The sequence below is a fragment of the Cygnus atratus genome, chromosome 8, assembly GCF_013377495.2.
Source record: "Cygnus atratus isolate AKBS03 ecotype Queensland, Australia chromosome 8, CAtr_DNAZoo_HiC_assembly, whole genome shotgun sequence".
NCBI classification, from domain to species: domain Eukaryota; kingdom Metazoa; phylum Chordata; class Aves; order Anseriformes; family Anatidae; genus Cygnus; species Cygnus atratus.
Window position 1 is genome coordinate 12,293,609 of NC_066369.1, and position 13,009 is coordinate 12,306,617.

Consider the following 13,009-nt stretch of genomic DNA (forward strand, 5'->3'; position numbering starts at 1 on the left):
TTACCAAATTCTTGAAACAAGATATTTTCTGTGATAGAAAAGTTGAAAGCCTGAGAAGGAGTGAAACTGGTCTGTCTCTTTTTTTTCTTTTTAGCGTATCAAATGCCATGACTAATGCTGTGTCACAAAAGAATGAGTAGTCTGCGCTCTTATTTGTCTCAAAGTGAGCCTCCCAAGGAATGAGAGAGGGTTCCATAATCAAATATATTGTCTTTCATGGTTTGGGACTTCTCATTTATAACTGTCATGCAAATGGCATAAACCCTGGTACCAGAAATATCCCAGAAACCTACAGAAATGATGATGAAAACCGTAAGAGGAAAAGCTTTCAGGAGGCACTTTTTGGATGAAAGATATGTGGAACATAAGACCCAACAGTGTGAATGCAAAGTGCTGCAAACTTGAACCATGTAAAGGCAGCGCGCGTGAGAGACCTTCAGAATGGTTTGAGGGTCTGGTTGCAGAGTCATCCCAAAGCATGAAGCAGACTATTTGTTTAAGCCTTCAAGGTTAAAAAGAAAGTCTATACTGCTGTTGGTTTTGCTTAAACAGCAAAAGCAGGAGCACTGTTTGAAACCACCGAGGCATCTCAGCTTCTATTTTTTTTTAAAGTGGTAGGAAGTTACTTTATGGCACCCCTCAATCTTCAGAATATCTACTTTCATTTTTCTCCTATTTGTAATGTTTAGGATTATCCAGTGAATTTAAGAAACTTGACTCATCTTTGTAGCAGAACTAATGCAGACTCTGGCCATTGTCCACGTGTACTCATTAAATACCTTCTCTGAAGACTTGGTGCAGCTTGAAGGACTGTTGGGAGATTTCCCAAGTTTCACAGGAACCGTGTTTGTCTGGGAGGTGAACTGTGAAGCTGGTGCAGCAGGAGGCTCATACACAGCTTAGCCGGGGCATTCTTTTTTTAGTAATGGTTCAAGTGCAAGGTGTTTGGGGCAATACCAAGAATAAAAAACAATGATGGCTTGGCTTAGCTTTCCTGCAGCTGAAACTGAGTTGCAACAAGTCTTGCAGAAGGAAGTGCTGTTGATGCCTGCTTTAGGTCACGTGTTGAGTGGGATGGATGAAGGGAAATGGCATAGCTTCACTTTTTTTAACATTTAACATGTGTGGTGTTCTTCCACTGACTATGATGTTCGGCACCTGGGGTACCTTTTCTATCATCTGTGTGTGCCCTTGGCTTTAGTAGTAATGGACAGGGACCCCATCATTTTTAAGGCTAAGAATGTGGCCTTGGGAACATCCTAAAGCCTACTGGGACAGGATCTATTTCAGATCCTTTGTCCCTGCTTGTGTTCCCTCTGTTGTCAAGACTTCTTCTGGTGTAATTTCTTTTACCCTCCTCTCCCCCCTGCCCTTTGTATCCCAACATGAAATGCAGACTGTCACATCTCAAAAGACCTCTGTGTGGGCCTGTCACTTCAGAGTTTGCCGTAGTGTTAGCATCTAGCCTTGCCATTCATCTTAAAGGAAATGAAGCCTTGTCAGACTTGCACTGGCAATCTTTCTCTTTGCTTGATAAGAAACAATGGACAGAAGCATGGAAAATACGAAGCAGTCAATAAGATGGTTTTAGGAAGATATCAAAACCTGTCTTCAGTGATCAAGACTCCAGCTGTACCCCTAGACTAAATCAATCCAGCTGGTACTTCTGCTATAGTAAATCCTAAGCTCCTCCCTGTAGGCAGCAGAGTTTGTTACACATACTACTTTCTGGAAAAAAACTTTTTTTATTTGGATAACAGAAGAACTACTGTTTGGGGAAGGACATGACTTATGCCTGTGGTGAAGGTATATCTGGGTGTAACCTGCATGGAAATGTCCGTGGAAACCTGAGGTGCTAGTTCAGAAGAGGGCTTTAGATGATCTTAATGAAGTAAAGCAGAGGAAGGTTATGGGGGACATGTACGTATTCTTTTGATGCTGTAGAAGGTGACTTCTTAAGAAGTAAAGATGGAACTCAGCATGCAAGGACCTTGGAGTGCTTCTGCAATGTGTTCACCATAGGTAAGAGTCATGTCAGCAGGCTTTATTTTGTGGAGGCAATGTGAAGGAACACTACTTGTTTTTTTACCGATTCAATCCTGGTTCTAGTAAAGACCACAGAGCAATTGCAATTTCACTCAGTAAGCTATAGCTGTACCATGGGTTTTCTGGTTTTATTTTTTAAAAAGGAAAGTTGCTTTTGTGTAGGTTGAGAGTGCCTGTTTCAAATCTGTCTTAAATGTTTAAAGAAATGTACAATATCCTTGTTAACTTTGTTTTCTGGTGTGCTTCTTTGAATATTATTTATTGCATGATTTTATTAACAGGTTTTACTTATCAGACTCTAGTTTCTTATGTAGAGACTAGGTACAGTGTTTGCTAATACAGATATTACTCTAGGGTTAGTGTACTTGCATACTATTTCATAACATGTTCAGAGCATAAAATTAACCACCTGTAACCCTCCTTGCTTACTTCACTAAGAAGTTTTTTCCCTCCTGTCTTCCAGAAATGGTGACTTCTGAGCATATTGGAGGGGTGTTTATATCTAGAAGAAAACTCTATGGACTTATACTTAAGAATTCAGAATATTGCTGTAGTAAAGTCTTTTGACAAATGCCTCTTCCTTACGCTTTCATCATTTTTCTAGAAGATAAATGTGAGGTTCAGCACCTGCAGAAGTTTCCATTAGAAATCCTGTTTTGATGTGTTCATACCTTTCCAAAACATTGATCTTTCAAGTTGAAATTTACTGCATGCATTTTGCACAAAGGTATTTGCAAGTCCTTTTTCTTTTAAGTTTATATTTTGTTTTCTTTCTGACCTATGGCAATGTGGTAAAAAACAAATTCTTGGCAATACTAATAGGAAAAAAAATCTGACTTTGTAAAAGATTGAAAACAAACGGCTAAAGCTTAAATACTTTTTCAACAAAATACGTTTTAGAGGGGAGGAATGTATTGATCATCCACAATAGTTGGTTGTCTTAAAGGCAAACATAGCGTGGCTGCATGCCTTTCCATATGTGTGCAAAGTTAATTGAATGCACACTTTCCATTTTCTTTCATCCAGCATTCTCTTCTGTTGAAATCAAAGATCCAAGGACTCTAGAAGGTCAAGTTTAATAACAAAATACTTGACTTTGTTTCTTATTATTTTGAAGGGAAACCAAATGCAACAACCTGTGACGTTTTTAAATTTGTATTTTAATGCCAGAATTTTAATGCTGTTAGCTTGGTTGTGTTGCATAAATACTTAATGAAAGTTAAACTTGAAATACTTCTAAATGATCATGTTTTCATCTTGAATGCTTTGTAAGAGCTGATAATACTAGGTAATACAGAATTCTGCTCAGTTTTATATTCATCATTAAGGAGACTTTACTAATTGCCTTGTCATGATTTTAATCTTACCACATAAAGCTAGATACCACCACACATGCATATCTATGCATATGTATGCATATATGTTACGTATAATTTGTCCTAAAACATTTTTAGCACAGCTACTTGATGGAGAGTCTGTTATGCATTTCCGTGAAGTAGAACACTTGCTTACTGAAGGAGGATATTTAGCTTAATGATCGGTATCACAAATCAAGTTCTGCAATGTGCAGGTGATATTCCCTAGATGCATTCATCCTTCTTTTGATGGCCGTCACTTCATCTTTACGTTTCATGGGCCTTTTGTTTCTAATAATGTCACATTACATCTCTCATGTCTAACAAACAAGACCTCTTTCGTATGTGCTAATGCAAGGGGTCTGTTTGCAGCTCTTAAGTATCGTGGGGCAGAAGAGTAATCCTGCTGTGTTCTCAGGCTTTCTGTGCTGAATGCCTGCTCAGCATTTCAGAATCATCACCCTTTTCAGCCTCAGATACACATCTACCCAAGCATCTCCACTTACTCCATATTGTGAGCATGTTAAATACTAAAAATAAGAGGAGTTATTAGTTTTTGTGGTATAATTGCAGGGAGTTACAAGCATGAATTCTCCAGGGATGTCATTAGCTTGTTAATCACCTCACCTGTCAGATCTTATTGTTCTGTGCATACACACATGGATGAACTAATGAATAAGCAAGAGGAGGTGACAGAACAAGAAATCTGTTATGCTCTTATGTTGTCATATAGTCTTGATTACATTCCAGGACTCCTGAGGTGAATTTATAGCTATAGTACTCTTTCCTATGGGTTGCACTTAAATAACTGGGATTTTAAATCTATTTGCATTTCTAAGCTGCTCAATTAGAGGCATGAGTTCTGACTGCAGTGATAAGCCAAGGATGCAGTTAATGTATGAGCAGCAGGCTATGGATTACCATAAAAATATCAGTGTATATATTAGCTGATTGTCCTTTCTTCAGTGGAGAGGTCTTTCCAAAGAAAGAGGGGGGCATCTTAACCTTAAGAGCTAACTGGCATTGTGCTGGGATGTATTAAATTCTGAATTAATCTACATGTTTAGATAGCTTTGTTTCTTGCCCTAGCAGTCCTTCTCTTGTGATACCCTTCCATCAGACGGTATTAGTAAGCATTCAAAGCCTTGCTCCCGCAACCCAAACTGGAGGATTTATAGTGGGGAGCTGGGCAGAAATTAAAAGTATGAAATGCTTTTTGTCAGCCATGCATCTCCACCCTCCTGCTTGCAGGAATTTTGTGCGTTAATCCAACAAGGATGCAGTCTTCAGACTTCTGTTCTCTTCCCCAGTCAAGAGGAAACGTGTGCCATTTGGAGGAAGTATTGACCACAGAAGAAATATTCCCTGCAGGCAAGTCTGCTATGGATGGCCTGCCTATATGCCTAGAAGGCTTGGATTCCACATTTGACCAACGAAAACAACATTCAGAGACTCGTGCATTCTTCATGTCTTCATACCAAAAGACATTGCATCATTTTCCATTTGTGCAAAGACTTCATAACATCTAAGCTTTCAGCAAATGGAATTTGATGTCAAAATTTGCAGTTAATTTAAAAGGCTAAAATCTCTTTCAACTCTGAAGATTACTTCCTTGCTGTACTTGCCCTGTATGTTATAACAGGCTCTGTTAGAAGTAATAATGGAAGGAAAACCCTGAGACAGATGAGACTTCCAGCTGGTTTCCAGAGAAATTGATCTAATTCATTGAAGAGCTGCAGTTGAGGTATTGAGTTTTATGGTAAGAAAGTGATCTAACTGGGGGTCTGAACTGAGGTTCAGCTGTTAATATACTGAAGTTTATACTTGACTTTGTTAGAAGATGAGTTGATGGAAAGACAAGAAGTAGAAAGAGATAATGTTGGATGAAGTTTCTTTTTGTCTTGATCTATTGTACATAGGATGGTGAAACTTTTAGATCAGAGCATCGAGGGTGTGTGGCAGAATATAATGTGACTTTTTTCTAAAAACATGAATCCAGAAATCCTATTAAAGCTGCTCGGTGGGAGTTGCATTAGTGATTTCACAGTATTTCCATCGAAAATAAATTCTGCTATTCTTTTGTGCCTTTTCTAGAGTTTGAAACAGAGTTGCTGAAGGGTGTATGGCTCTTTCCCTCATGCATTTTTCTAGGCTGTTTCTTTACAGGCCATCTCCTTGGCACTGGGAAATTCTGCTGAGCCCTGGTCTAGATGGTAGCATCCTGAATTCATCAGTGAATGAACAAAGTTAAGAAAAATGCCAGGTTTACTGTGAACAACTCCGATGTAATGACAGCTTTTTTTTAGTAAGTACTTAAAACTGGACCAGGAGACCCAATCAGGACTCCTTTTTTGTCTGTGCTGTACAAACACAACAAATGAAGTCACTGCCTCGTGGGCCTTCAATCCAGGAAAAACAGGAAGCACGAGGATGGAAAACAGCTCTGTGCCCAGCTATGCTTGTTGGCAGATAGCTGACTGAAATCCTGTTCTGACCATGTCCTGGCCTTTAGTGCTGTGTAAACCCAAGTTAGTATTCCCAACCTAGATTCTTGTACACAAAGTCGAGTGTTTTGGTGGTGAGAGCTGTATCTGCGCATAACTGCGCTGAGACGATGTCACTGCATGTAGTCCTGGGCTGAGAGTTGTCTTTAGGGATCTCTGTATGTGTATCTAGACCGTTTCGGACTCAAACCAGAGGGTTCTTGGGGACTGCTTAGTGGTCTGAACGGTTTGGATCTGAAAGGTTATCTAATAAGAAAGCTACGAGAGCCTATGTTCCCTACTATGGTAGCTCCTTTTTTCTAACTGCTGAGCCTAAGTTTCTTTCGTTGGCCATTGCTTTCACTTTTTTTTGCCTATTACTGCTAGGTTATTTGAGCAAGCAGGTTGCCAGTAGTCATGCTTTTATTCTTTAACTCTTCAGCAACCTTTGAAGAGTCTGCACTTGGAAGGGGGCTGTATTCTGCCTGTACTGGAAGCATTTATGACTGGTGGTTGTGGGGTGGGAGTCAAGTTGTGTACTCACACTGTAGAACTGTGCAGCTAGTTCACTGTGTGAGCTTGTCTGTCCTTGTAGTTATGCTCAGCTGAGACTAGCTCTGAGTTGTGCCTTTAGCTTGTTTTTTGTAACTGACATGCAGCTCTTTGACATCCTATTTTTCCAGGCCATTAGTTCATGACTTGCATGTTCTGAAACTTGTTTTCCAGAGGTTATAAGAACAACCTATTTTGAGATCATCCTTTTCCTTTTGTACACATGCATTTGTGTAATTTGGGACCAGAACATTATATACCTACTTCTTGTAGTTTATTCACAGTGATGTGGAAACAACTAGGTGTGTTATAAGTACTGAAGTGAAGCCTTCTGCTTGTCCACATTGGCCCTTTCAGTTCTGGGAAAGCATCTGTGTCTGGGGAGAGTTTATACTATGTGCTTCTATTTTAGCATTTATTTAAGCATTCATTCTAGGTGTTATGCTGACTTAATCTAGAGCTTGACAGGCATGATTCTGTTTGTCACTGGGACAGGACTTGCCTTGATTTTTTTTGTGCCCAACAAGATTGAAAATCAAATTAAGGGCCTATAAGTCTGGATATATTACAAGGACTATAATTCATTTAGCTTTCCCTAAATGTTCCTCAATGACTGGCAATTTATAAATCAGTCTCATTTTTCAGAGTTTAATTGGAATGATTAAGATTTAAGGGCTTTGACAGACTAAAGCAAAACCATGAAACACTTGAGGTGACCTACCAGAAGAAAGGTCTCAGTGTGGGCATTAGTAACTCATTTGCTGATGGGGGTGAGAAGTCTCTTCCTATGGTAACCATGCAATGCACTTGCCTTATTTTTAGGCTTGCTGCTATCTGCGAAGCTTGATAGGTTCAAATTGCCCCAGTGTAACTAGAAGGAAGCTTTAGCAACAGTAAATTCTAAATCTGGTACTTTTGGTTCTCTGCAATATTTAATAAAAGCTGGCTGATAAAATGCCTCTGCTCTGGTGCCTATAAAAAGTTCTCCTGTTTACGTGGTGACAACCACCATCAGTTATTTTTCAGTCTTCTCGTTTGGCTGTGAGCCAGTGCATTGTAGAATAGCTGATTTCCTTGCTGTAATTTTGGAACTTCTCAGTGTGTTTTTGTAACTTCATTTTTAAATGAAGTTTATGAAAGTGGGGGACTAATGGTATTTGACTGCTAGAGCTGAGTACAGGCAGGACCCATGCTGTGCGAGTGTCACTTAGCTTTACCACTAATCTTGGAGCTATAGCACCACCTGCTATTCTTGCTGTAGGTTTTGCAAGTGAAAATGGAATTATCTGTTATGGTGTAGTGGTTTGTAAATTATCTGTGGCAGTCTAGGTTTAAACCATTAAACTTGTGCTGTCTGTGACTAAAATTAAGTATGAACTGAAAACTTCAGAGTAGAAAGACTAGGATACAGGTACAATGTCATGTTGTTCCAAGGAGAAATCGGCCATCTTAGAAACAGACATAGACCCAGCAGTCCTCTCCTGTCTTCAAGGACAGAAGCATTCTTAATGTTGAAAAGGTAAATTAAAATAGTGGGGTATCATGAGTAGTGGGTTACACATGAGTATTAACAATGCTGATCAACAGTGGGAATGTTAGCGATGGGGTTTGTTTGCTGAAAAACAAAAGGCTGTCATTTTAAAATCAGGCCTTAGCACTTGAGGGAGTAAGTCTTTGGAAGTAGTCTGCCAAATGTTCTTGGGAATATGTCATACTAAGAGTACTATGTAATGCAATACTAATAATTTTGGGTTTGGACTATTTGATGTTGCCTTATAAATTCTGAAAGCAAAAAATTTGTCAAGCCTTCAAAAAATGTGTTGTGCTCAGTGCGCTTTCAGTGGACTTGCCAACTTAGTAATAGCTTCTGGTCAAATGCCACAGTGCTAGCTGTCTGCAGCTTTTTATTGTGAGTTGAGGCAAGTCAGCTGGGCTTCCAGTTCTCAATTTCTTCATTAGGGCTGTGTGTCTTGGTGAACCAGGCTTACACTGGAGCTGGGATTGGTCTGGGTAGGCCTGGACTTGGAGCTCCCGCCTAGAGAAGTGCATCTGTTAGAGTCTTGCAAGGCTGGGCATAGCCTGTGCGGGTGTTTGGATGAGAGAGGTTTGCTGAAGGAGGGTGGGGATTTGAGCTGGTAAGCAGAGGATGCTCTTGCCTCGGAATAAACAGTAATCTTCAAGTCCGTGGCCTCTCAGTTATGAGAAACGAACGAAGCCAGGATATTGACTGAAAAGTATTCCCCCAAACCAGTGTGATCCATAGAAGGGAAAGAGAACGGTGACTGTGTGTGTAAGAAGTTCCTGTCTGACCCTTTCAAAGACGGCCCTTGGTTAGGTTGACCACTGTCTGTGATGTAACTGAGGTAAGTACTTCACCTTGAAAGAAACACCGTGTGACGGTTGGTGCCAGGAGCAAATTTTTCCCTGGTCATAACAGGTATTTTTTGCCTATCTGAAAATCTTGCCAGTAATGTTAAATTGTTGATTGGCAGGTTAACTGCCAGCGAGAGAAACACTCTTAATACTTCTAGTAAAGTATTTCATATTGAAGGGTAAAATGATTGCTGTCTTGTTCATGGTGGTTTTCCCAGATCATGTTCAGTGCTTGTAAACTAGTTGTAAATACCTTGCATGGAAGGTAAATATCTTGCACAGAGGACTGCAGAAGTGTTACTTTGCATAATGTGGGTCTCCTTGTGATTAAAATCAAAGGACCTCATGCTCTTGTTTCTTTTTTACTGTTACATGATAGAAACTTTGTCTTGAATGTAGTCTGCATGCTTGCTTATGTTAATCTGTGCATATGAACTTCTGCCTATTGACTTTTGAATCATGTAGTATGTTAATTAAAATAGTTAAGGTTTCTCTCTAAAGAGATCTTTATTTATCATGGTGGTGATGCAGTGCAGATTGATTTAGATTTCTCTCATTCTCTTATCCACAGCAATTGGAGCAGATCCAGAAGGAGCTAAGTGTTCTGGAAGAAGATATTAAACGAGTAGAGGTGAGGTGCCCCAATGTTCCAACTCTGGCAATTTTTCATTTCCTTCAAGCTGTCTGCCTTGCTGTGGGGCTGCTGTGTTAAATTTATGGTATTGGGTTCAGTAATGAGAAAACGAACAGATGATGCTCTTTCTTTAATTTGCTCATATAGTTGATGTGTGCAAGCTGCAGGTTGGTAAGAGGATGCTTTATGGAAACCTAGCTCTTATATAATCATATCTTTCAATTTCTTTGTACGAGTAGTAAGTATTTTAGAATAATTGCCAGAAATCAACAGCTGGTTTATTGATCGTAACTTATGATTTTTGTTTGTTGCCCTATTCTGGCTGTTTGCACAGGATGTTTAAATCTTAAGTGTGCCAGTCTTAGAATGGAGATGTACTGGGGTGCACAAGAGAGCTGTAATGCAGAGGCAGGGTAGGAACACAACCAGCTCCTCTCATTTCAAAGGAGAAAGAATCTGCTACTTCCTGATGTAATTCTAATTTTGGTAGGGATCTCTTTAGACTTTAAGAATTATTCTTTAAGTATTTGTAAACCTATCAGCTTAATCTTTCTGTACTTATTTAGTTGTTTAGGTTTCTGTTTGGTCCTTCCCTCTAATCATTTTAGTGTTTTTTGAAGTAGGAAACTTTCAGGAATGCATCAAATTCTGCCACCTTTCAAGAACAGAGTTCCCTTAGAGCTTCTTGGAAATCAATTTGCATGTCTGCTGCTTCAGTGCCAGCTTCCATGCACTGCCCAAAAGCCTATTAGATTTCTTCATTTATTTCCAATTCATACAAATGCTGATGAATAATCAAAATATAAATAAGTGACAACTGCAGGAACTTCCCTTCAGATGATAGCTACACAAATTATAGCTTGGTAGGTAACAAGCTGGCTTTCCTGAATCTTCCCATTCTTGGGAAATAAATATACGTTTGCTTGTTAGACCGGTAAAATAGGCCTTTAGATTTAGGAGAAGCTATTCCCAAAGCTGTTGGATCCCTTGAAGAATATCTAGCTACCTGCTTTTCTGCTCTTTAATCAAGCCCTTCACTGGACTGCAGCTGGAGTATGCATCCAGTGCGTGACAGTGACCTTGGGACTGACCTCTAAAGTCTGGGATGTCTTTTGTCACAAATATCTTACTTTCTACCTAACAACTAATGGGCATCTAGCGGGAATTTAAAAAGCTCCAGTAATGTTGTCCTGGACCACCTTGCCCCCATAACTAATGAGCTGCAGCATCCTTCATAGCTTCCATTTCTCAAAGGGGTTAAAGATAGAATCTCCTACTGGGTGCACTGCAGTGATTTAGTCTTCAAGTGACAAAGCCAAGTTCATGTGCAAAGTTTCTGTTGTGTACCTGTCCTGCAGAAGGTTGATATATCCTCTTTCAAGTCTAGGGCACAATACCACCTTTGCTTTGCCTTCTTTTGGCTGTTCTTGCCCTGACCCACATCCAACATGACTTTATAGCTGTGAAGGCTATAGATAAAAGCTTGCATCTATGTCAAAAGTGTGGTTAGAGCTTGCTTGTTCTGCTACATTTAAGGGAGGTACTGGGTTAGAGGCCATTGGATGTTAACTGAATCATTTTTTTCTTTTTGTTTGAGTATAAGCTTCATAACTGCTCTTTTGGGGGGAGGAATCACTGGCTGTGGAGTTTCATAAACACAGTTGGAGCAAAACTGAAAGGGGAAAAAAAAAAGTGTAAGGACTTCTAGGTGGAAGCTGAAGAAATGCAGATACAGTTGGTTATTTGCTTGGGGGGGGGGGGGGGGACACCTCTGTAAATACCATATATCGAAATATGCTTTCTATTCATGTATTGTCAGTTTTGCTGTAACATGGCTTTCTGTTTCAGGAAATGAGTGGCTTGTATTCCCCAGTCAGTGAGGACAGTACAGTGCCGCAGTTCGAAGCTCCTTCACCTTCGCACAGGTATGGAGCTTGCAACTCAGAACTCGGATTTGAGACTGTACATATTGCACTCTACTTGTTAGTCTTTTCCATGCGATGCACAAAACACAAGTAAAACTAGACTTTGAGTACCGTACAGTATTTACCTGTTCTGTTTTTGATTGATACAAACTTTTGTAGAAGAAAGTAGTGAAAGCAAAGAAAGCAAACACCATCTGAGACTGCGGTTGGATGAAAAACAGCATCTCTTACCCAGATACTGTGGAAAGCTGATGGTTTTAAATGTAGAATGGGTTAGTTAACTTGAATTGTAGCCGTTTGCTATGGTATGAAACGTACATACATGCTACCTTTCCTGAACATTATGCAGTTTTGCTTCGCATATTAAAAGTCTAAATCTTGTATGATAACGTTGTCCTATAGCTTTTCCACTCAGCATGAGTGGCTAAAGGTGTAGGCTCACAGAATCAGATTTAAACAGAATCAAGAGCATGCATATTTTAATCTGTCTGATTTGATTTAATGAAATATATTTCTAATAACATACTTCCAATGTGGATTTTTGTCTGAAATATTGCATAGTCTGGTTTCTTGATGACAAAATTGCAGATGCTTCTTATGTCCAAGTTGCACGTGCTAGGGTTTGTAGTGTTCTACTTCTTTATAGCCCCATTTTTTTGGCTGTAGGAAAGTTCAGGTTTTACAGGGCCAAGTTATGTTATTAAATGAACATCTCTCCTACCTGTCCCAAGTGTATTTTCCTAATAGTAGAGTTCTTTGTGGTTGACTTTTATAAAACTTTATCAGTACCTTTTCTGCAATTAGGAGTTTTAAACCTGGTAGTACAGAAGTGAGAAAAACGATCAGGTTTCCTCTCCTGGAGACATTTCGATATAGTGCTTTGTTATGGAGCATCGCAGTAGTAGCTGGGGCTTTTACTGAGATGCTGTTTCTGGACATAGAGACAATTATCTCTCATTTCTAGGAAATTCTAGTTGGCCCTGAGGGAAAGGACAGGAATATGGCCAAGATGGATGGGAGCAGTGTTTGTTACTCTGCCCTTTGCTGCTTGCCCAGTTTTTGGATGCAGGTGCATCTTCATGTGGGTTACTGCTGCTCTGCTAAGGAGCAGTTTTGTGAAGCTGATGAGATTCTTGTCAGGTTCTACCAGTTCTCTGGTTATTGGCTATTAAACAGTTTTGCTTGTGGTTTGTTTCATGTTACTGCTACTTGGGGAAAACTTCAGCATGGGTTGGGCTGAACTTGTTACTTGTATGTTGAATGGCTTCAGGCCTAGAAACCTTTTTTCTAGGAAGATTGTGTTTGAGTAGACGTGTGTTACTTGGGGCAAGTTAACAAACAAGCTCCCAAAGAACTTTCTGTTGAAACCTGTTGACACCTGAGAAAATATTTTAAGCCCAGGAGTTTTTGTGAAAGGGTTTACAAATCTGCTGTGTATGACCTACACTGGTTTCAGTCTACTGAGAGCTCTTACCATTTCTTTATGCCTGCTTATTTTGTGTGCTAGGGTCAGTCATTCTCGGTTCTTGCTTTTGAAGATGTAAGATAATGTCTCAAATATTTCAGGGAGTTTCAGCTAAGGTCTGCTGGGAGATGGTGGTGTGGATCAGACCATGGCAGGTACAGAGACCATGGGTTTGT

General features: G+C 39.7%; 1 protein-coding gene across 1 annotated transcript in view; it reads left to right on the forward strand.

The window, feature by feature from the left end:
* COP1 (COP1 E3 ubiquitin ligase) overlaps positions 1–13,009 on the forward strand; it is a 129,995-nt gene that overhangs the window by 13,764 nt on the left and 103,222 nt on the right. Inside the window, exons 7-8 of the mRNA XM_035537932.1 lie at positions 9,381–9,440; positions 11,292–11,368. Coding sequence (XP_035393825.1) covers positions 9,381–9,440; positions 11,292–11,368 — 137 coding nt within the window. The remainder of the gene's footprint in view (positions 1–9,380; positions 9,441–11,291; positions 11,369–13,009) is intronic.